This window comes from Camelina sativa, chromosome 5 (genome assembly GCF_000633955.1).
Source record: "Camelina sativa cultivar DH55 chromosome 5, Cs, whole genome shotgun sequence".
NCBI lineage: Eukaryota > Viridiplantae > Streptophyta > Magnoliopsida > Brassicales > Brassicaceae > Camelina > Camelina sativa.
Window position 1 is genome coordinate 2,440,660 of NC_025689.1, and position 24,454 is coordinate 2,465,113.

The window sequence follows — 24,454 nt, forward strand, 5'->3', positions numbered from 1 at the left end:
GGGGGCGGTGAATGATAGTAATAAGGAGGAGGAGGAGACTTGACCGGCGGGGGCGGTGAATGATAGTAATAAGGAGGAGGAGGAGACTTGACCGGCGGGGGCGGTGAATGATAGTAATAAGGAGGAGGAGGAGACTTAACCGGCGGCGGCGGTGAATGATAGTAATAAGGAGGAGGAGGAGACTTAACCGGCGGGGGCGGTGAATGATAGTAATAAGGAGGAGGAGGAGATTTGACCGGTGGGGGAGGAGATTTGTATTCATAAGGAGGTGGCGGAGATTTAACCGGAATCGGTGGAGATTTGTACTCGTAAGGTGGCGGAGGAGAGCTATAGTAATAAGGTTCGGTAGCCATAGCCGAGCCAACGAGTAACGCCAACATGGCGACTACCCATTGAGCCTTGGCATGGCTCCATGCCGGAGTCGCCATTCTTCACCTGATAATTTTCAGTCTTGGTTAAGACTATCTTTGTTTTCTCCAATATTATTTAAGAAGAAAAAATGTCTTTGTATTTGAGGAAGATGAAGAAGAAGTGATTGATTGTGTTTCTGCATGGAAATGAGTTGTTTTTATAGTGAGAAAAAGTAGACGTTGGAGGTGGGCTTTGTTCACAAGGGACCAATTCAATATCTTCGTTATTTTTTCTTTTCTTCTAGGTTTTGTTATTTAAATTTCGTTATTAGCTGGCAATTATTGGTTTTGTTAGTTTTATAATAAACAAGCTAATAGATCAGGAAATTTCCATTGTCTGAGAAAACTAATCTCCAACCACCGGATTGAAATAAAGCCAAACTAATTCTAATTGATATAATTATACATAGATATGTCAATCAGATCATTTTTAAAAAATATNTCTTTTTCTTGACTTAATATCGTTTTCTTTTCTCCACTAATTAAATAATCTATATTACATGCAACCACCACTTTACAATACAATGCTACGAGCATATAGTTTATCCTAGAATTAATCATCAAATATAACATATCTTATCTAGTCAACTAAGGAATCTGCCAAGATTAAAATTCATTATTGAACACATGGAAGNGTGATATAATTTCTTTTTTATATTTACCGACATTCCGTAAATGTTAAAAATCGTGTATATTACACACTCTTATACGTATACAGTCAAAAGAAAGCTATAAAATAATTCAAAGTAAATGATTACACGTAAAAGATATTTATAACTTGTGTCATGGGTGCTCGNATACACTTTACCAACAACTTTGAAGACAAGTGGATGTGGGTGTGGGTGAGGATGAGGGTATGACACTGGAGGAGGTGGTGATGAGTAGTAGTACGGTGGCGTGTATGACTTTGGCGGTGGTGGTGGTGATGAGTAAACGTATGGGGGAGGGGGAGATTTAACCGGAGGGGGAGGAGAGTGATAGTAGTATGGTGGAGGAGGAGACTTAACCGGCGGCGGCGGTGAATGATAGTAATACGGAGGAGGAGGAGACTTAACCGGCGGANGCCAGAACGTTCCTAATTTTTCCAAAGTCATAAATTTAGAAACTACAAACATATAGTACAAAAAAAACACTTAATGCTTCTGAAGAACCACATCATATATAGAAAGGGTAATTAAAACCTTAACAAGCAAAAAAATGTACAGAAAAGGATGATTATGAGTAAAGTCAAATGTCTTAAAATGTCTGACGACATAAGAAACCTACGCGATCAATGGGAAGACAGCTGTATTATAAGATGAAACCGAGTTATATAATACAAAGTTTCATTTAAACTAAACCAGATCAAATTTAACACCAACGACTTTGATTTGTGACATAAAAATGGATTTTAATATATGCGAGGTAGCGTCTTCTGACTCGGTGTATAATACCGCGTCGACTCGCTTCACACTTATCTACTGTAGTTGTTAATAGTATTAGTATATAGTATAAGTGTATAACATAACCTAAAATTTAGTTCCGTTTAGCATTTAAGTTGTGTCATATAATTGACCGTTCAAAAAAAAATTAATCGGTTACTCCTTGTTGATCATATACTTTTTCATTGTATGTACAGAAGGACATATTAAGTATAGAGTGCATGTGCAATCTCAATTGTGAGTAATGTAATTGTGACAAAAGAAAATATAGCATGTTGAGTGAAACTTACTGTTAGTGGGATTGCAGGCTTTATCGTGGTAGACTGGTAGTAATAACATGAACAGAGTAATTTTAACCTTTTTACTCGTATCTTTATTTTATATGACTAGGTTCATGGTATTATGGCACATGAGAAATAAATGGCATGACCTAATCAAAACTTAATGATTAGTCCGAAACAAAGTCAAGTTATTCTTGTTTTTCAGATTTGGAAACTCTCTGCTGTAACACACAAATGGTTATATGTAAAAGACAAGGAAAGACAGAAGTAAAGATATGAACATTAAAGGCTAATTACAAAACTGCAAGCATAAATGTAGGTTGAACATTTTTTAACGTGCAAAGAAATAATTATTTATGTCGTCAAAAAGTATAATTATTTGTTTCCCAAAGAAGGTGCAGAAAAATTGTAATACTACTTAGGCTGCCCACATTATTATAAATTTATCCTTATAAAAAGCATATAAATGCTGGGAGATATTAAACAAAAATGGTTATAGCTAGACTGGTCAATTAATCTGAGCTTACATATATGATCAGGCCATACATTTGTGGTGGGACTACTTATAGTTTTCTTTCAATTTATAACTTTCCGGTCTATATCAGTGTTACGGTATATGCTTAGCATATCACGTTTTTTTTTCTATCTTCATAGTTTTGATATTAATTCTAGAATTTTAACTATCGATTATTAAAGTTAAAGAGTGGTTAGAGTTTGAAAAGAATTAGCAAGAAAGCACATGGGCGGATAAACCTTTTTCCACACAAAAAGATGTGATACAGATACACCAAGGATTCCTCAAATTTAATCTAGACAAAAATAATTATTTTTTCACGATAAAGTTGATAAATCCTCTGCACTTCGATTGGTCACATGTATCAGTCAATTAATGTTCATGTAAATTAGTATATAAGAAAAAGAACTTTATAAGTAATACATAGTAAAAAGTTTCATAAGTACCATAGTCGTCGTTGGTAAGTTTAGCGTCACATCAGAGAAAACTTGATGTTGGAAATTTGATACCATGATAATATTATTAATGATTAATGAATAAGTATGTACTTTTAAAAGATTATTTATTATCAATAAGTTACTCTATAGCTAGGGCCAAACTTTGGATTACTCATGGAAAGATGAATATAAATGTAGAACTTTTTTAAAACCCAAAATAGTATTATTAATTATCAACAAATGTGTCTGTGTATTTCGTAAAATTTACAGAGAATTAGTTGCTCTATAGCTTTTAGTAATATCTACTACCCTATCGTAATTAGGACCAACTAACTAACACTTAAAAATGTTATAGGATTCCCTAGTCGTTAGTCAATGGCGTGCCACGAAAGAACTCTAAGGGGAAGTATATTGAATAAAAGTACCTTTGGTTTTGGTTGTTTATCTAGAATTCGTTTGTAACAACCCTATTTTGTGTATGCCATTTTATTTCTTGATTTATATGTAGATGTGTTTAAAAACACAAGTTGCAATACTAGCAGTCAATAGTTTCGGTGGTATTCATGCGTGTAATACCACAATCGATTAATTGTGAGGGAACTTTGGTTAGTAGTTACCATGTAGATGGAATCGTTTATTATACTGTTTTGAACGTTTAAATTTATATGACACAAGTTTAAGTTTACATTGGTTTATGATTATAACTATTGACACGTGCTTATGATTTGCAATATATATATACATATATAAAAGGTATATCGAGATTTGATTTAACCCAATGTTAACGTTTCATCACCTGATTTTACACGTACGAAGTAGGAAAAGACTAAATCAACATTATGATTTAAAATATTAAATTTGAAATTTGAAAAATTTTAAACCCAATAGGATTACTTTGGCAATTACGTAGATGAAAAGTTAGCACCGCTAAAGTTTATAAGTTTATACTTGATACAATATTACGGCAAACAATTAGTTACTTTAACGGTTAGCATTTTAATTGTTTTTGTTTTGTAGTAATCTCTCAAAATTAAATGTTAATATAACTATTAAAAAAAAAACATTTTATTCTTCTATATTGTCAGAAACTATAGACAATGTACAGAGATCTGACACAAGTATCGGGATCATGTGCAGGCAAGAAATTACTTTGGTGATAGATAAATTATACTCATAGGTTTTAAAGCCATTTTCTTCTAGGATCATCATTTACTCGGGATGGTCGTCACGCTGCTCTGCTCACGCATGGACAATATTATCACAAACAACTAATCTACATGTATATAAATATATATATATATATATATATATGTGTATGTGTGTGTTAATTAACGATATTTATATTGATATAATAAAACATTAACTACGAGAAAAAAATCGAGAAATTGTCACCAAATCGAACCCCATTACAATCAGAAAAGGATATGATAATCAGACTTCGAGAACGAAAGCTACAATCGAAACCCTTCACGACAAAACAATTGTTCTTTATTAAAATATTTATTTTAAATAACACCACACCACATGTAAGGTAATATACATTCTCCTGTCGTAAATGAGGGTTTATTTTTAAAAAGTTAAAAACAATTATTTTTTAACATGTCAAACAATACTGTCTTGTAATACTTTTCAAAGGCAATGATTAGCTTTAGTCTCTTATTTATAATGACTAATATAAGTCTGAAGTCTCTATACAATAATTATCATTATAGAAAACGTTAATTACTACAAGATAAGTTCTTCATTTTGCATACAAAATTAGAACTTAATTATATCCTGTTAGAAGACATTTTGCGAGACGTCTGTATCCTATCGATTAACGTTTTCACGTAGTTGAAGTATATATAAGCAAATTGAGACGAAACCAAAATTAATATTCGTAACAAAAAAAAAAGAAATTATAAGAACATAATAAAACCCTCGAGAGATTTCAAATATCGTAGATGTCTTTTTGTTGAAAACCACACTGACATATATTCATACATGGACGTATATGTATTAGGTACTCTTTTTTCTTTTTTTTTTTGATCAAAGGTAGGTTTCCATTCATTCAAATAGAAACAATACAGAGGAAAGGAATTGAGATTCCAAAGTTCAACAGGTTAAAGAGATTACAAAGGTAGACTTTCCCCAAAGTCATAAACAAGAAGATAAAAAAATATCAAGCAATAGTCCAAGAGAGCTGTGAGGCAGCCACTAAGAAGCAAGCTGAGACAGGTGAGATCATGGTTGCAAGACTGATCAACATCGACGGATCCGAGTGCTGACAAAGTAGTCACGGTCATATGACTTAGTGACGTTGAGAGGTGAATCAGGGCCAAATAGCTCTCCGGGGAGAGGGGCAAAAGCTGAAGCATTGCCTTGGCAGGGATTCGGTGGGTTGTAACCCGGGTGGTGGTGATGGTTCTGGAGATGTTATGCTTCGATGTGGAACTCNATTCAAATAGAAACAATACAGAGGAAAGGAATTGAGATTCCAAAGTTCAACAGGTTAAAGAGATTACAAAGGTAGACTTTCCCCAAAGTCATAAACAAGAAGATAAAAAAATATCAAGCAATAGTCCAAGAGAGCTGTGAGGCAGCCACTAAGAAGCAAGCTGAGACAGGTGAGATCATGGTTGCAAGACTGATCAACATCGACGGATCCGAGTGCTGACAAAGTAGTCACGGTCATATGACTTAGTGACGTTGAGAGGTGAATCAGGGCCAAATAGCTCTCCGGGGAGAGGGGCAAAAGCTGAAGCATTGCCTTGGCAGGGATTCGGTGGGTTGTAACCCGGGTGGTGGTGATGGTTCTGGAGATGTTATGCTTCGATGTGGAACTCTGATAGCTACGGTGGTAACTCCCACTCCATGGAGATGGGGTCATAATGCCACTGAACTTCAGGTTTTTTGTAGGATACTTCAACAAGTTGATATATTGCGTTTTAGGGGTCTCGATAAGCATACATGGTGATGAGGAAGAAGGCCTGAAGATACATCGGTAATCACAGCGCCAAATGGTCTGGATCATAATGCCGAGTTCATTCAAGCTTCTAACTTTCAAAGCAGAATCAATGATTCGATCTAAAAACAGGTTTCCTATATCTATCTCTAACCAATCTAACAACAGTGGTGGGTTATTTTCCAAATGCAGTCTTCGAACAAATGGTTCCATAAGCCTACACACATATTGACTAGAGTATGAGAGATATGAGTTCCGCTCAAACCTGGATGAGAGCAGGGGAAGATCGAAAGCGACATCTTTTGTTAATGGGCTCAAGAACCTTAACGGGCCGAGGAGAAATGGGCCCAACGGCAGGAAACCTAGTTTCGCAGTCGAGGGCAGAGGAAAGTTTGCGCGGCGGCCGGGTTGAGCAGATGTCTGATTCAGGGGTTCGAACATCTCCGGTGAAGGGAGGAAAGATGATTGGGGGTTCGAATCGGGGCTTAAAGCTTTTGAAAGGGACCCTAGGAGCTTCAAATCTCCGGTACAGGAAGACGATACCAGGAAGAGGAAGCCATCGTGTACCGTCGACGTTTCCACCAGGCAGGGCACATCTGATGGACGAGGATCTGTTCCTGCCATCGAGATTACCTGGTTTAGTTGCTCCTCTTGGTGGATCAGAAAACCAGATCTGACAGAAGAAGGGTCTTCAAAAGGCATCTCCGAGAAAGAGTTTGGAAGCGGTAAAGAGTTGGAAGACTCCGACCAGCAACTGTCCTCTTTGGATTGTAGATCGGCTAGATGCATGTCGGTGGGGAGGGTCAAGGGGAGGTAAACGGGGGGAAAAAGATAATAAAGGACGAAAAAGAAAACTAGATTGCAAGAGCGAGAACAGGAAATAGAGACGCTGGTTATGTCCCGATGCCGGCAAGGTTTTCCTTTACCGACGTCGGAGGAGGAGAGTTGCAGTGAAGGTCCCTCGATTATCGTGTCTGGGAGAAAAGATCTTTATCCTCACAGAACTTAAACCACGAGTCGGGGTTTGGCATGGAATGTATGTATTAGGTACTCTATTCACATAATAGCATAGACACGTCCGTGCGAATTGTGAAGCGTTTATGTATTTTTCTTTTTATTGTTATTATTATTGGACACTGAATTTTTTTGAGTCTATTAAACTAATCAAAATTATAAATTAGTAGTATTAAAAACAAAGATCTTGGAAACTGTCAAATTATACCTATAAAATCAAATTTGAAATTGCCTCGTGTCCTCATCAACGAATGACACTTGACAGTATTCTAGCTGCTAGTTGTAAGTAATTATGTCATTGTAACATTGTTTATTTAGTAAGAGCGATTGTTTTTTTTTTCTTTACATACTGATCAGAAAACAAATCGCAAACTCCGTATTTTTACTTCAACGCTAATTGTACCCAAAACTACATGCGTGGACGTACACGTAATAATTTCCAGCGCATAATTGATTAATCTTCGCATAAATATGTCACTTGCTAGATTAGATAACTAAATCGATTCTTACTTACGTACTTAACAATAGCTATTCAACTAACATGCTATATTGACTAGTAAAACTCAACTCATACGATTTAATTATCAAATTGAGCAACAAAGATAACAGGTATATCTAATAAGCTTTGACAAAAACAAGAAAAGTATATCTTTATAAGTTAGATAATTTTCACCGACACATTCTAACCTTGAATAATTAAATCAACATCATCACAAAATTTAAACTTGACCGATGTTACATATATATATATATATGTACGGACGGATTAACTATCAACAAGATATATATAATTGTAAGAGAAAAGTATTGGTTTTCCTTAGTCACACATTATATCGAGATATATGTTTATATATTATATTGATATTAGTTACACAGTTTAGTTATTAAATTTGTTAGTAATAATACTATCTTTGGATTAAATTTTGTAATTTCGGTGTTATAATAGAATTGTTGTTCTTTTGTACATTAAAATATGACAAACACCACAAAATAGTATAACCCCCACAATTTTCCAAAACATATATCTACTATACGCTACCACTCCTATATAGATTAGAATTCCTCATATACTTTGTTTAAGATACGGCCAAAAATTCATATTAGAGTTAACTTTTGTTTTAAAGGTAAAAACTTAACATTTAAAGAGAGGAGTCATGTGCCACTAAAGAGAAAATTGGTCCCAAACTTGAGAAAGAGAGAGAAAAAAATCCTAGAAATTCAGATATTGAGTGAACCACGCAAAAATACGTTTTATATTGTGTCCCTTTTATATTTCATTTCATTTCTTGTAAAAGAAAGACCAAAATTTTCTGAAATTCCAACCCTTTAAATAATCCACAGTTTTAAATAACAAAAAGCAAACAATTCAAAGGTATCAACAAATATGAGTCGACAATCAACAAAAAACAAAATGTTGGAATTATTGTGCCCAAACATACTTTCATAGGCACTTCCACATACATTGCTTAATTATAACATCACATGGCCACATTTTCTGTCAAGGCATTCGTGCACCGGCTCAACCGGTTACTCCATAAGCTGACTTGACTTTGTTGCCAATATCTAAATCCAATTAGCAGCCATCAATTATCAGTTTTTGATTTTTCAGGTTTTAAATACCAAAAGATCAGTTTAACCCTAACTGCTACAAAGTTATCAGAGAGGCATAGTAGTGACAAAACTGTATCAAGTATATGTCATTACCAAAATTGAATAACATGAAACAGGATGTTAGTTCACACAAGAGTCTTTTTCTTTCTTTACATAGACAGTTTAATGGAAGTTTCCCACTAAGAAGGTTTGGATGTTATATTATTAGCTCGCGGTCTTTCGAATGGTAAGTCTATGCATCCTAAAACAAGTCATTCATTTTACTTATGTCGATTTTAACAGTTGGCTGATTGGCTCTAAGGGACCCCACGGCGGCGTAATCTTGATAGCATCCTCCAACAACTAACTTAGCCCCCCTCGTATGTCTCATCTTTAGGTCTCTGTTTGTTTAATTTTTTATTCTTGCGATTTGCGAATACAGTATATTTAACAACTCTTCATTATTTTTGTTCTTATTCTGATTAATAATTATTGAATATATGAATCATATAGAAGGTGGCCATGTCCATACTTTCTTAAGCTGCTCTATCTTGGAATTTGCTCCTAGTAAAGATGCTCTTATAGGTATCGACTCGATGAATATTCTTTAAAATAAAAAGTATTAGTTGCTTAATTATATATATATTAGGATCAGTTAACCGACGATGTTTTGAGATTAACCTTTTGTTTTCATGAACATTAACCAAATTTCAGTTTTTGGTTTATAAGATTAACCAATGGTTGTGGTTAGGCTGTCAAAATTGTCCACGAATGATTCCTTCACTAACCAGGGAAAAAAAAAGCAAACAAAATAAAATATATGAAAGATTTGTCCACTAATATATACTGGTCGGCGGTCGCTACTATACCTATAAGCTTGAAGATGTGTACAACAATTTTTCATTCACGGAACACATAAAATATTTCACCAAATGTGATAAAATCACCTATTTCTAGATTCTAAGCTTTCACAAATTTCTTCCAATTCAATCCACGGTTAATAATAATCCTTTGAGCAGCTTCTTTTTTTTTTTTTTGTTCTTTTGTAGCCTAATTCTAACATTTTGAACAAAACCAGTACTAATTATCAACTTAAGCATTTTTCTCATGATTATCCATATAACGCTTGGACAATTTAATAGTAGCATACCTCTTCGGATCCCTTTTTGTTCTTGGACCATTTAGAACTTTTCAGCCACTAAAACCTCAGTGCGACAAGGAGATTTATGTAACTCGTTAGACAGAATGGTAAAGGCCAAATGTCCGTTCTTTGAATTCAGCTCAAGCAATTCCTTTACCGGAAAACATGTATAAAATATGTTGTTTTATCCAAAAATAGATTTTTTAAATTTTTTTAATGAAAATTCTACAATCTACCACTACTATTATAGTTGTTTTTTTTATTACAAATAACTTTCTCAAATTTCTTGTTAGTATTTTTCACTGTTTTTTTTGTGTGATGTTCATAATAAGTTTTAGCTAATATGTTTTATTTCAAGTTACCAAAAAAAAAGCATTTTTCTCATAATTTTAATAGTACCTCTTCTTAACTTAAGGCTTTATCAACTTCAGGCTTTAACCTTTCCTACAAATATTTGGTGTACATACTTACATTAATATGAATTTTAAGTTGATATCTTTAATGTGTTTAACTAGTTACATATGATGATTTAATCATTTTTTTTGTTAAAGATTTAGTCATATTCGTTTGTTCTGTTTGTTTTTAGAAAGGAGATTTAATCATATTGCTCTTTAACAAAAAAAAGAAAGATGTAATCATATTGTTGTAAACTAATTAATAATATTAATACGTATTGAAAAACAATGGTCCACGAGGTTTATCGCATAGTGTTGACAATTTATGTTAAAAGTTTATTTTCTGTCATTGCGTTTTAAACATAAAGAACTATGAACCTAAATTTTACAATATTTGAAAATTTTAAAACTTTAAAGAGATTAGTTATAAATATGTTACGTGCAGCACATTTTCACATAGTAATGTCCACGTCGCAGTATAGAGATAAATAACTCACATTCCATATATCATTATAACTCTTTGCTGCTTACGAGTCCCGTTTTACTTAAGAACTTACCCGTCAACTAATACGAATAACAAATTATATTAGGAAAATGACAGATTAACGTATTAGAGCTTATTTAAGTTATTAATATCCAATTAATAAACAAAATACAACATCTTACAGTTGTCAGAGATCATTTATTTCCTGACTCGTATGCTCTTCGTACCATGTCTTTCTCGTTCTCATCATTTTTTTTTTCTTTTCTTTTACTTATTTATGTACACCTTCTTCTTTTCTTTAAGCGACAGACCTGAGCATCATGTATCTAAAATTGTTAACGATCTAACTTCTAAATCTTTAGTAAAATAATGTTAATTATAGTTTTTAACTATCATCATCATTATCGAGTAATGATAATAATGACAGTACACTTCAAAAGTACTATTCATACCACAATGACTACATTAACCACATATCGTAATGATCATAATTTTCGTACCAAAGTACTGCTGCAAGCGAAATCTAGATATAAGGAAATTGAAAAAGAAATTAAAAGAAAATAAAAAGTCAGTTGGAATTTTTATTTCAGTATTTGCTGCATAAGAGAGTACCAATATCTACTTCATGATGGCTATGCCCGAAAGGGCGTGAAAAAAGAGCTTAGAGTCTTTCCTTTCTAGGGCTAAAGTAAAGTTAATTATCTTTATAGACTTTCTAGTGCACTGCTATAGAAGCTTTCTTCTTAATTGATAAAACATTTCCTTAATCCCATTTACATGTGATCTTTATATCATTGGTGCTTGTAGCTGTCTTAATTTTTGAAAATGACTAAGAAAGTAAATTCGATGATATCTTAATTTGTGTGAGCTATTCTCTTCACTTTTTAACCCTTTTTCTCACATGTTTTAATTTCCAGGGTATTTTTTCTTATGGTAGCAAGAGATTTTACGTGAAGCACATGACAATTAGTTTTGTGAATGATTTAAGAGCTACAATTAAATAGATATCTCAAAAGCAAAAGGAAGAAGTTACATAGAAAAATTGGTGTTTGGTAGGGGATATTGTGGTAGAACAAAATCCAAATATTAAAAATCTGAAGTTATGTATGACCTTTACGGATTCACAATTTTTAAAAGGTCATGATCAGTCTGATCCATATATAGGGTTGAAACCTCGTCGCAATTATATCAAATTCGTCAAGCTCGTCGTGTTGACTCATCAGCATTTAGTTGTAACGAGTAGAGCATTTGTCCAATTAGAATTAATATCACCACTTAAACACTAATACCAAAACCAAAATTTTATGAAACAAGTCAGTTTAACTCATCACAACATCGATAAATTCGGTTTTCGTAAACATAATATAAATATACTTGGAATTAATTAACTTAGTTTTCTAGCATATATGGGTATTAGGTAGTCATTACTAAACTCATACATTAATCGCAAACTTTTCCAATAAAAAAAACAACAGCAAAAACTTTTTAAATAATTGTATACGTAAGAAATGCGCTGAGCATACATCAACATTTGGAGTTTCATACTTGGAAATCAGAATCACTTATAATTAGTTAGTTTTCATGAAGTTGAAAATGATTGGATCAAATAACCAATGTCATCTTTTAGTTATTGACTTATTGTATACATGGTTTATGTCAACGTACATACAGTAATTAACAGATAAATTACAGTGAAAATATAAAATTTTAAAAGTAATAAAATATAATTACGTCAATATTTGCAAGTTTCGCAAAAAAGTAGTCTTTAGATATATAATATATTTCCTTTTTAGAAACAAAGCATGTACTGTATGTTCATTTGAAATTTGCTAGCTAATAGCAAACATCCAAATTGGGTTAGTTCTCTCGCATTGTCTTATAAACTTAGTATACAAATTTTCATTATTAAAAATATTAGAAAAGGTGAAAAGAACAATTGAATGGAAAAAAAAAATTAAAACCTTTTCTGTAAAAGTTTTGAAATTTATTAATTTTGAATTGAACAAAAAAAAAAAAGAAGGGATTAGAATTAACCTGGTCCAAATGACGCATTTTCTTAATGGGCCTGTTATTTCTTGATGGACTGGAAATCAAATTCTGTTTCTGTTGGGGGTTTTGTAAAGACTCCAAGGGGTTTGATGACTTTGCGGTGGCTTCATGACATAGCGGTGATGGAACAGAGTTAGGTGGCACTGGCACGGACTGAATCTCGACATTGACTGATGGATCATACCAAAGTAAAATAGATTTATGTAAATTAGAAATTATTGATTTCGCAGACTAATGTTTAGAAAATAATCTATTTTTTTTTTGTTCAAGAATACGATTTTAGATGTAACAATCTCAAATCTCAATACTACACATGTGTGGACCTACAGAATATGCAAAGATTATTTTTTTTCGGTTATAGGAATATATTAGGGGAAATGAGCCAATGATCGAGTCTTATAACAAAGAGGGTGGGACCAGTGGCGGACCCAGAGGAAAAAATTAGGGGGCCAATCTGTTTTAGAAAACTGTTCAAATGTAAAAATTATAGTTTTGGTGCAATATGGGAGAATCGAACTGTGGTTTAAAGGGTCAATCTAGGGGGAATTAACCAACTGTGCTACTGATACCTGATTGATTCACATGCAAAAACATTCATTTTATTATTTTAGACCCCCTTCCTTCTACATAGGTCCGCCACTGGGTAGGACCACTCTCATGCATTTTTTGTTTTCCTCACACATCAGTTTTATACCAAAAAAAAAAGAAAAAGAGTCTAAAGACACAAATTAAGCTATAGTCTACTATTAGAAATTAAAACCAAAGCGATTTCTTGTCAAGATCAAAGTCTTAAACAAACATTTGTTTTTCCTATCTAAAGCTTTCATCAAATATTGTCTTAATCAAAACAACTCCATATTACCACATGATATTAAAGTGTTTGAGACCAAATGTCACAAATAGTATCCGATGATTTTGATCCTCAGAGATCGTGACCATATCCTCGAAAAGGGTTTCTTGGTTTATTATAAACCTCAGGTGTTATGATTTCAAACAATCGGGTCCTCTCTCTGTTTTGGATCATCTTGAGCCTCCCGTTGATAACCATAGACGCTACTGCTGCTCACCCTTAATTGCCAATAGAGCATCCTGCAAAAGTTCCACAAAATTATTTAATTCTATTTGCTAACACGGTGATGTTACACACTACTATTGGCAGAAACAGAAAGATTTGTCACCTGCATCGCTTGAGAGATTGGATATGCCACTAGCTTATATCCAATCTCTTCTAGCTCAACCGGTTTGACTATTCAATTTTAGTAATTATTTGATCTACATAAATCGATGTTAAAATTAGTTTCAATTTTTATAAATAATTTTGATAATTAAGTCATTTACATAAATAATTACAATAAAATAAAATTGAATATTTTCTCCAAATAAAAAATAAGCAAAGAAATTGTGTTACAAATGTATAATTACAAGATTAATAATTAGATAAAAATATATAGTTGATCAAAACAACAAATTACTAAGAGAAACCTCGTTATCTCCGTTAATATTAATACGGCTTAAGAAAACACAAGATATAAGTAAGCTTTGTATTCTATGGTTTTACCTCTTCTCATCTTGCACTTGTGTTATACTGTTATATATGGAAAACTATAGACACAAATTAAATTGGCGATCATATATGTATGATTAGTTTGGATACTATGCAAATGGTGCTATTTGCAGATTCGATATTGTGACGACTATGTCAACTCACTTAGAAATTGATAAAACGGTTTATCAAAAAGGGATGAAACAACAAAATTAAGCAACAGTATGGCTCTTTAGCAGGAACGACTACAAATTCTTTTGCTACTTAACGTGAGATAAAGAAACTCGATTAAAGAGATTTGGATGATTGACGACAAACAGCTTGAACTCATCACCACTAGCAATCGTAGTCATATTGGTACGTTATAATATTTGTGAAGGCGGCATTATTGAGGGCTTTGTCAAAATATAAGGAAAATGGAATCCAAATCAACTGTTTTTTAAAACAAATACAATGGTCTACTCTATCCCAATCCATGGGCGTTCACCATATATAGTTTAATAAAAAGTACATCTGTACATGTGTACTTTTTGTTTATAAATCAACTAATCTTATATATGTAAAATTGTAATTTTTTATTTTTGTCATGGCCTGCCTTTGTCTTGGATCATATGGGGTGGACGAAAACATGAACGAGAAACATAGTTTTTTAAAATCAAAAATAAATCATAAGTTTCCGACTATCTGTAAACCATAATACAGTATAAAGTACAAAGTTAAACAGCAAGTTGTTTCCCCTATTAATACAAAAATGGAATCTTAACGACCCACTTGACGAATGATGATAATTAATTATACCATTACATATTAGTTTCATTACCCCAAAAATAATGTAGGCGGCTTCGATTTTATGTACATGTATGTATTCACCCAAATTTCTATAAACCACCATTTTGATATTTGATTCTCTCTATACATCCCCGAGGTCATATTAACGATACATCATATTTAACTCCACTTAATTGTTTTTTTGGCATTAAAATTCTACTAGTAAAGTAATTAAACCATTCAACCCCCATAAAACCAGAACGATTATATACATATGATATGACATATCCAACCAACATCTTCACTTCGATCCATAATTAATGATACTAAGTTATACGAAGAAAAAAAACACCACAAATTAATTATATATAGAGTTTAAAACAACGTCAAACCACCATCTGTCAGCCACGTGAGGTGCACGTGCGTTGACGGGGACCGTGAGAGCAGTCGAAGACTCCCTCTTCGTCAAGCACAAGGCCACAAGCCATCGCTCTAATTTGTTACCCTAATTGCTTTAATTAATTAAATTATAACAATCCTAACTATAATTAGTAACCCTCTTCCTTTATCATATTAATTAATCAACTACTCATAATCTCCCTCTCTCTCTCTTTCCCTCAACCCTCTCCTCCTCTCAAGATTTTTTCCCTAACCATTAGATTAACTTTTGTAGGGTTTTTTTTTTCGTTTTCTAATTCATGTACCCTCCTAATTCCTCTAAGTCCTCCGGTCCAGACGGTGTCGACGCCGATATCAACCAATATGACTCAGCCGCTGGAGCCACCCGTGATTTCTCCTCTCTTGGCTCTCAAACGTCCCACCATCCTCTGCCTCCGCCGCGGCAGCAGCATCACAATCCCAACGTCGTTGGACATTACATCTCAGGCGAACCATCTTCCGTCGGATTTGATTCCGGAGCTTCTTCTTCTTCTTTGTTCCGACACAGAAGCTCTCCGGCTGGATTCTACGACCAACATCTTCCCACTGATCCCAACGGTAACTTTTCTTTTTTTACCCCACCAAAGCGTCCGCTTCTTAATTAATTTGAATTTAATTTAGAACTGAATCTAGCCGACTTATATTTTTACAGATTACACAATAAACATATGAATAATTTTTCTTTAGTGAGTTAAACTTTTGTTTTACATATTAGTTAATTTGTTGCACTATTGAATATATTTTGTTTACATTATTTCATTTTTAACCCTATCTAATTAAATCAAATTTAATAAAATCCATAATTGTGTTAAACAATTATTATTATTTAAAAAATAATAATTCTATGTTATTTTATATGATATATCCATAAACGAGTGAATTGGTTTAGCTAACGCGTAACTTTGACTTACTGTAATATCTACCATGGTAGTCTTGATTTTGTTTCGATTAATGGAAAATGTTTGGTTTCTCTCCATATAGAAAAAGGGATACGACTTTTGTTTTTTCTTTTAATTAAATTACAATATGATCTCATCAACCACGTAACTGAAAATCTATTACACATGTTAGTTTCCAAAATATCTTTCTAATAGATATTTGCTTCAGTTAACAGTTATAATCTATCTCTAGATCTTTATACACACCTTTCTCTTTCATTTTCTGACTGGAGAAAGTAACCATTGCTGATCATAATTAGTCACATATAATATATATGTACACATTTATATGCATGAATAATCAAATACGTATTTCCAAGAGTGGCAAGTTGTATGTTTTAATAATGTAATTTAATGCAAATAGCGTGTAATATAAAACATACACTTGCCAAAAGTATATGTTATAAAAAACGAATCGTTGCAAAAAGAAATAAAAGTTATACTCCACTTGAAAATATTTTATCCATCCCACTTGCTCTTTTCTTCTGACAAAGCAGCCATGAGGGCCGACCCTGCTGACATGGCTTCATCATAGTCACTATGTTGATTTTTTGGATACGCCTACTTGTCATTATATATAATCGAGTTATTACTATAGTGTTGGTTGCGAGTGATTGTTTATATTATTTTTGGGCAATTTGATCGTCGGTTCATTGTATCCATTTGGTTTACTTTCCCCTGTAATCCATGTGCGAGCCCCAAGAAAATTTACCCCCTCTTGCATTATTATATACACACATTACAAATACAACACACTAGTCATTTTTATAGAATAATAATAGGAATTCGAATAGTGAATATTTCTAAAGATTCTTCTCATGAATTGTTATTCTCTACCAAATTGGCGATAAATAAAATATAAGTAGAGACAAAGGAAGGGGTCCTCGAGTCTCTAGTCTCTAAAGACGACCCATTCTCTTCTATGTCTTATACATTTTTTAAAAATCGTACTGGTTATTAAAATACTGAGATATATAACATAACCCTACATTACTACATTATATACATTACATCTCTTTCTTTCTCTTTCGATCAAGATTTGTTAATGGATGAGGGAACAGGTTTTTCTCTAGGACGGCCGAACGGAGGATACGGCGGCGGTGGAGGAGGAGGAGGAGAGAGAGGGCCGTCGAGGTTGAAGTCGGAGCTAAGATTCTCCGGCGGGAGTAGTAGTCATCAAGAACATAATTCCCTACCGCGAATCTCGGAAGTTGAAGCGGCTGCGGCGGCTATAAACGGTGTCGCATCGAGTAGTATGAATTTTGGAAATGATCATACTAACAACTGGGATAACTCGTCTTCTCATATCAGTTTCACCATTGATCAACCCGGAAAAAGGTCCAAGAACTCCGACTTTTTCACCTTAGAAACTCAGGTATTTTCTATGCCCGCGGTTACTCTATCTATTTATGTTGTATGAATACTTTTTAGATTAGTTACTTACTTGTTATACAAAAAAGTTAATAATTCTTGGATTCTTATTGGTAAAGGGGGGAAAAGAGTGTGAATATTCCTAAAGTTTAATGGAATTGTGTATTAGTATTAGTTTGCATAAGCTTAGGGAAGGTTCACAATATGCTACGAAATCATATAATAGTGTGTCATATAATATGAAATCTATAAATCAATTTAGATTCCATGTAGTGAGCAATAGGATTCCAAGTCGAATTATTGCCGAAAAATCTGTCTAAGCCAAATTATTACTGGTTTTGTGTTATACATTACAGTTCTTGGAAAAGGTTTACGACTTACATATGTATATTGTTCAAGTCCTTCGCAAACAAATGCTTTTTCTTTTGTGTTTTTGTTATATATATAACTGATCCAAACAAATGAATAGCCTAAAGAAGGTTTATTTATGATTCACAAGTTGTATGCTAACAAATGATATTGTAGTGTGTATCATATAACAATAGAACTACAAGTTGAAATAGATGTCAATCAGAATGCGAATGCCAATAAGGGAAATAGATTGGGGAGGTTTATGATTGATTTATGTGTATATTGTTCACTAGCCCTTTGCTACCAAATTTTGTGTACAGTTTTTTTCATTGATTTATATATGTTGGTTTGATTAAGATATTCGTTTAGTTGGTTCATTAATTCCATAATATACATGGTTTGATTTTGTAGTTTAGCATGCCGCAAACATCTCTGGAAATGGCGAGAATGGAGAACTTGATGAATATCCCAGAGGACTCGGTGCCTTGTAGGGTTAGGGCCAAGCGCGGCTTTGCGACTCACCCGCGTAGCATCGCTGAAAGGGTTAGTTTTATTCTATCATTTTGATAATTATTATTGAAGACCCATAAATTATATATTTAGAAATTAAAGAAGACAAGAGTATAAATTTAGTTTGTGGGTGTGTGTATAGGAGAGAAGAACAAGAATAAGCGGGAAGCTAAAGAAACTACAAGAACTGGTGCCCAATATGGATAAAGTAAGGGATACTAATTAATGTTTTTTTATTTTAGTTTGGTGTAATCTTATAAATTTATAATTAAGGTTTGAAAATATTGGCAGCAAACGAGCTACGCAGACATGTTGGATTTGGCTGTTGAACATATCAAAGGTCTTCAGCACCAAGTAGAGGTGCGTCCTTATATATCAATCTATGTTGTGCAAAGTGACATTTTCTCAAATGGAAGTAAAGGTATAAATCCTTTGTACACGTTGAGAAAATGTTACAATAAAGCCAAATTATAGAATTTTATACACATAATTATGGTCATATATAGTGGTCACGTAAGTGATTCATGGATCAATATCAATCTTTACTCGGACGTACTTTCTTCCCACTGCGAAAATTACATGACAACTACTAAGTTTTGAAGTAACTCAAGGTGTTTATCTAAATCATGGGTGATCATGTGAGAAAGTGTTAAGTAAAATAATGTCATGATCTCTTTGTTCTTCTAATAATAGTGTTTGATTAGGTTCACTTAAATTATTTTCAGCTATTAAACATTAATAATACTCTTCTAAACTTTCATAATATATAGAAGTACTATAAGAATTATGCATAATTGCTCTACTGAGGGCTAAGGCATACAGATAGATGTTTATAATAATAGATGGCATACAGATACATATCACTCAGTCAATCAATGCATTGATCTGCGTCGTGTTTGTGGTTAGATTCTGAGAGGTCCCATAAACTGACTCACATCACATGTTATGTTATTAATTATTCAAGTATGCATAGCTAGGAAAAAGGAATCGATTTTGAACTTTTTTAAGAAAAATCAAACCAAACAAATGGAAAATGAGATTTCAAAAAATATATGGATCGGAGTTTGTATAATATTTCACACACAGACACACTAACGTACGTATATATATTGTTATTTGTTCAAGTGCAGTCACTGGAAAAGGGAATGGAGAGATGTACTTGTGGGGCATGCAAGAAGCGATGATCATGAATGATATATGTTTCCAAGTATGAGTCACAAATAAAGTATAGAAGAAAAGGAAACAAAGGAACCAATTCAAAAGACAAGAAAAGAGAAACATAGCAAAGAAAAAAAAACAAATATTTTGGAGGTATAAAAGAAAGAGTGATGATGATGGATTGGAGTTAATGAAGGTGGTTTAATTTGTCACTCTCTCAAATTAAGACTTGACCTTAATTGTTAACTTAAAACTCCATCAATCGATTTTTTTCTTCTTCATCTTCTTTAAAATTGGTTAATCTAAGCTTTAGAGCAAAACCCATTTACTTGTTATTCGAAAAAGATGTGCCTTTGTGTATATATATATATATATAGCAACTCAATCCTAATTTTTGATATGTGAACTGAACTCAAATGTATAAATTAAACCACAACTAAACCAAATATCATATTTTTGAAGAAGAAAAAAAAAAGTTAGGAATACCAATATTTTTCCTTTTTTAATATCAGTGGAAAATTCAGTGGCTACCATTTATTTTATTATCAAAAGAATTTATTCTTCTTCTTTTAAACAAAATTTTTATAGAAAATTAATAAATCTCTTTTTCTTCAACAATTTTAGATAACTTATTAATAAAAAAAATCAGATTTTGTTTTCTTTTTTAACAAGTAAAATATTACTAATGATGGAAATATAAATTTCACAGTCTCACAAAAACAAAGCTTCCATTAATCTCTCTCTCTCTCTCTCTCTCTCACTCTTTCTAAATCAAAGGCGTTAATACAGAGAAAGAAGACGATCAGAGAGAGAGAGATGTCAGACGACGACGAGAGAGGTGAAGAGTACCTCTTCAAGATTGTTATCATCGGTGATTCCGCCGTCGGCAAATCAAATCTCCTAACCCGCTACGCCCGCAACGAGTTCAATCCCAATTCCAAAGCAACCATCGGCGTCGAGTTCCAGACTCAGAGCATGGTCATCGACGGCAAAGAGGTCAAAGCTCAGATTTGGGATACCGCCGGTCAAGAACGCTTCCGCGCTGTTACTTCTGCTTATTACCGTGGCGCCGTCGGTGCTCTCGTCGTCTATGATATCACTCGCAGCTCCACTTTCGAAAACGTCGGTCGCTGGCTCGATGAACTCAACAGTATGTCTTTTCTTTCTTAGATCTGAGCGTTGATTTCGATTGAGATTTGGATTTAGATTTGATTAGGTGTGAACTTTTTTAGGATTGAATCATTGTGATAGTGATGCTCCTAATGAGAATGTTTAGATCTGAATGATTTATGAAGATGATGACTTCATTAGACTTTGATTCAAAGCCAAGTCAAAATTATCTAATTCATTAAGGTTTCTAATTAGGTCTTGATTGTTTAGTAGAACTTGTGATGAACATTGGATCTGTATATATATATATATACTCTACTGAGCTTTCAGATTGTGATAAGTTTGGGTTTATGATGCAGCTCATTCAGATACAACAGTAGCAAAAATGCTTATTGGAAACAAGTGTGATCTCGAGAGTATAAGAGCTGTGAGTGTTGAGGAAGGCAAAAGTCTTGCGGAGTCTGAAGGTTTGTTTTTCATGGAGACATCTGCGTTGGACTCAACCAATGTGAAGACGGCTTTCGAGATGGTTATTCGTGAGATCTATAGCAATATGAGTCGAAAGCAACTGAACTCTGATTCTTACAAAGAGGAACTATCTTCGAATCGTGTTAGTTTGGTCAAGAACGATAACGAAGGGACAAAGACTTTCTCTTGCTGTTCGAGGTAACAACATCTTTGTTTGGTTTTCGGGTTGAATCGTGTTCTCCCTTTTAACTTATATAGAAAAAAGACAAAGAGACATTATTTTTAGCTCTCAATTTGAATGAAAGTTAAAGAAGAAGAAGAAGAAAGAAAAAAAAGGATTTTTGAGTTTCTTTGTTCACAGATACAGAAGAAATTGGATGATAAGAAGTGTATAAGTTATTTATGTACTCTCATTTCTACTTCCTACTTTGTAACTTTTGTAAACTTACAGAGTTGTTATATCAATTTTTATATTTTCCAGTAGCTTTTTACAGAGAGTGTTATATCAATTTTTATAGTTTAATCATAATGTTGAACTTGAATCACTATACTACTAGAAATTGTATTATTTTTATAAATTGAAGAGTTGAATAGCAATTTGAGATAAATTATTTAGAAAAGTTATATATTTTGCCATCAGCATCACAAAAATGATAATGTCAAAGTTTTTTTTTTATATATAGTTACAAATACGTTTAAACTTAAAAGTAACAATCATGTTTATGTCACTTCACCATGTTAAACGCGTTTGGTAATCAACAATTGTTTCGTCTATGTCTTATTCACATTCAGACATTCTAAGAAAGTAAGAATCATTGAAAGTGTCTTATGCTTTCTTCATATACCAATATATAATTAGTATGAACAGTTTGTAATTTTAGACTTAATTGTGGAAGAACTTGGTAATGATGACTACTAGGTTGGAACTGAAAAAAAAAAGTCAGCCTCGGATTTAATGGGTTCCCACCCACAAATTTAGCAAATGATATTAAAAATACATGTTTATATATTTTCATTTTATTATTTTCCAAATTAGAAACACACATAAAATAAAATAAAGTTGAAAAAAATAAAATAGTGATTTATTATTATTAGGGTCTCTTATTGTGACCTCCAATGCTTAGCCATCTCGAAACCATTTTTACCATAATGATAATCTTCAATGGTCATATCAATCTCAGCTTGAGTATTCATCACGAACGGACCGTACTGAACCACCGGTTCACCAATCGGTTCTCCAGCTATCAACACAAACCTCAATATCTTCGAAGATGACTTGTTCCACGCGCTAACACCATCATTCCCTGGTCCGAAAACCACAACGTTGTGTGCCGAAACAGGAGAAGCGTTAGAGGACCCGGACCCGAAAACGCAGCCACCTTCACCGCTTTCTAGAACGTAAGCAAACGCGTTCCATGATTCAGGAACGTTCTGGTGGATGTGAGCTCCTGGTTGGAGAGTAAAATCAAGAAACATAGTAGGTGTTCTCGTGTAAACAGGGGATTGGATTCCCATTGATTCTCCTGCTATGACTTTGACTTCAACACCGTTTGCTTCAGCTCTTGGTATGTCTGAATGCGACAGTTCTTGGTAGTTTGGTTCTATCCTGTCGAAACCAAGTCAATAAAGAAAGAATCAGTTTCCGGTTTAGAAACTCCAAATATGTATGTATATGTGGAATATGAGAGAGTTGGTTTATTTACATTTTCTCATTGGAGGAAAGATTGATCCAAAGTTGTAAACCTTTGTTTATTTCTTCTTCAGGCATTTCAGAATGAATGATTCCTCTTCCTGCAGTCATCCACTGTAATAAAAAGTCAAGAAGCTTTTTTAAGTAATTAAAATCGTTGAATATTGAATAATTAAAGTGTTGAATAAGATTTTTTATTATGTAAAATACCTGAACATCACCAGCATAAATTGTACCCTTATGGCCTTTGAAGTCTTGATGAGTGATTCCTCCCTAAACCAAAATTTTTAATTCGTATAAGATAAATTTTAAAACGTTTTAGAAAAGATTTATAATCACATAAATGTTTTATTTAATTACCTCTAGTACGTATGTAACAGTTTCAAAACCTGTTCATCATAATTTCCACAAAATGTTAGAGATACATTGGATAAAACATTTTAAAAAATGGTGTCTATGTCATCTATATATGTAATGTGATATTGACCTCTATGAGGATGATCAGGGAATCCAGCTGGAGGCGAAACTGCTCCAAAGAAAGAAGAAAAAACAGAGTAAATACTTGTTTTATGATGGATAATAAAGAAATAAAAATGACTGCTTATTTTAATGGATAGATAAAATATAAATAAATAAAAATGGTTGGCTTGCAAAGGAAATTTTCAAGAATATACCGGAGAATTCATCTAGCATCAAGAACGGATCCAACAACTTTTGCTCACTCCTGAATTCATAAAAAAAAAAAAAAAATACAAATAAAAACCCATAAAATTTCTCAAGACTTGAAAAATCATTGAAGAAGAGACTAATAAGGAACCTGGAAATGCCGCGTCTAACGACGGCTCCATCGCCTTCTTTCTGAAGCTTAGCGAAGACTTTCTTGATGACAGGTCTTGACACGAAATCTTGGGAAGAAGAAGACATTGATCTGATGTTGGTAAACCTAAATGAAAACAAACCTCCAAGCGTTTTTGCTCTGTTTATAGCAGCAGCTCTCATGTACTTTTAACAAAGTCTCTTCTTGTGTTTTCTTCTCGGTACTTATATAAGTATAAAACGAATTTGGATGAGTGTGTGTGTGTTTGGGTATGTGATTCTGTGTGGCTATTTATAGAGAGACTAGAGAGAGGATCAAGACGGCTTTTGAATGGTTTGTGGGGTCCTCCTAATGGGGCTTCAAAAAAAGCATACACCGCCGCATTGTTTGGAACCTTCACGGGATGCATTGTGTCATCCTCACGTCATTATGATCCAACCTTTTTAGTATTTTCTGATATAATCTCTAAATATTGAGTAATTCTCTAGCTTCCAATCTGGCTTTTGATTTTTTATTTTTCCAGTATGTCATATTAAATAGTCGAATGTTCCATTAACAGAAAGATTTTATAACCAAACTATATTGATACTGAAACTTTTTTTCTTTTGGGTA

At 33.3% G+C, this 24,454-nt stretch overlaps 4 protein-coding genes and 1 long non-coding RNA gene across 6 annotated transcripts in view; 2 read left to right on the forward strand and 3 right to left on the reverse strand.

Moving 5' to 3' along the window:
* LOC104788799 (extensin-2-like) overlaps positions 1-546 on the reverse strand; it is a 1,878-nt gene extending 1,332 nt beyond the window's left edge. The window contains exon 1 of the mRNA XM_010514581.2: positions 7-546. Within this exon, the coding sequence (XP_010512883.1) occupies positions 7-428 (422 nt within the window). The 5' untranslated portion in view covers positions 429-546. The remainder of the gene's footprint in view (positions 1-6) is intronic.
* Positions 13,392-14,593, reverse strand: LOC104785038. Of its 2 annotated transcripts, none has more exons than XR_002037877.1 (2): positions 14,239-14,593; positions 13,392-13,769 (listed from the first exon to the last, which is right to left on the reverse strand). It is a non-coding gene; the product is annotated as an uncharacterized LOC104785038 (long non-coding RNA). The 2 variants fall into 2 exon arrangements; XR_002037878.1 differs by lacking the exon at positions 14,239-14,593 and adding an exon at positions 13,859-14,048.
* LOC104785039 (transcription factor bHLH129-like) lies at positions 15,569-20,157 on the forward strand. Its single transcript, XM_010510164.1, has 6 exons — positions 15,569-15,987; positions 17,429-17,742; positions 18,501-18,632; positions 18,742-18,807; positions 18,891-18,959; positions 19,730-20,157. Exons 1-6 carry the CDS (start codon positions 15,690-15,692, stop codon positions 19,781-19,783), a joined length of 933 nt encoding a protein of 310 aa, XP_010508466.1. The 5' UTR covers positions 15,569-15,689; the 3' UTR covers positions 19,784-20,157.
* On the forward strand, positions 20,463-21,828 carry LOC104785041 (ras-related protein RABA5c). Its single transcript, XM_010510165.2, has 2 exons — positions 20,463-20,907; positions 21,227-21,828. Exons 1-2 carry the CDS (start codon positions 20,574-20,576, stop codon positions 21,535-21,537), a joined length of 645 nt encoding a protein of 214 aa, XP_010508467.1. The 5' UTR covers positions 20,463-20,573; the 3' UTR covers positions 21,538-21,828.
* On the reverse strand, positions 22,282-24,024 carry LOC104785042 (pirin-like protein 2). The gene is made up of 7 exons (XM_010510166.2): positions 23,843-24,024; positions 23,700-23,749; positions 23,513-23,551; positions 23,386-23,414; positions 23,236-23,298; positions 23,039-23,139; positions 22,282-22,941 (listed from the first exon to the last, which is right to left on the reverse strand). Exons 1-7 carry the CDS (start codon positions 24,022-24,024, stop codon positions 22,437-22,439), a joined length of 969 nt encoding a protein of 322 aa, XP_010508468.1. The 3' UTR covers positions 22,282-22,436.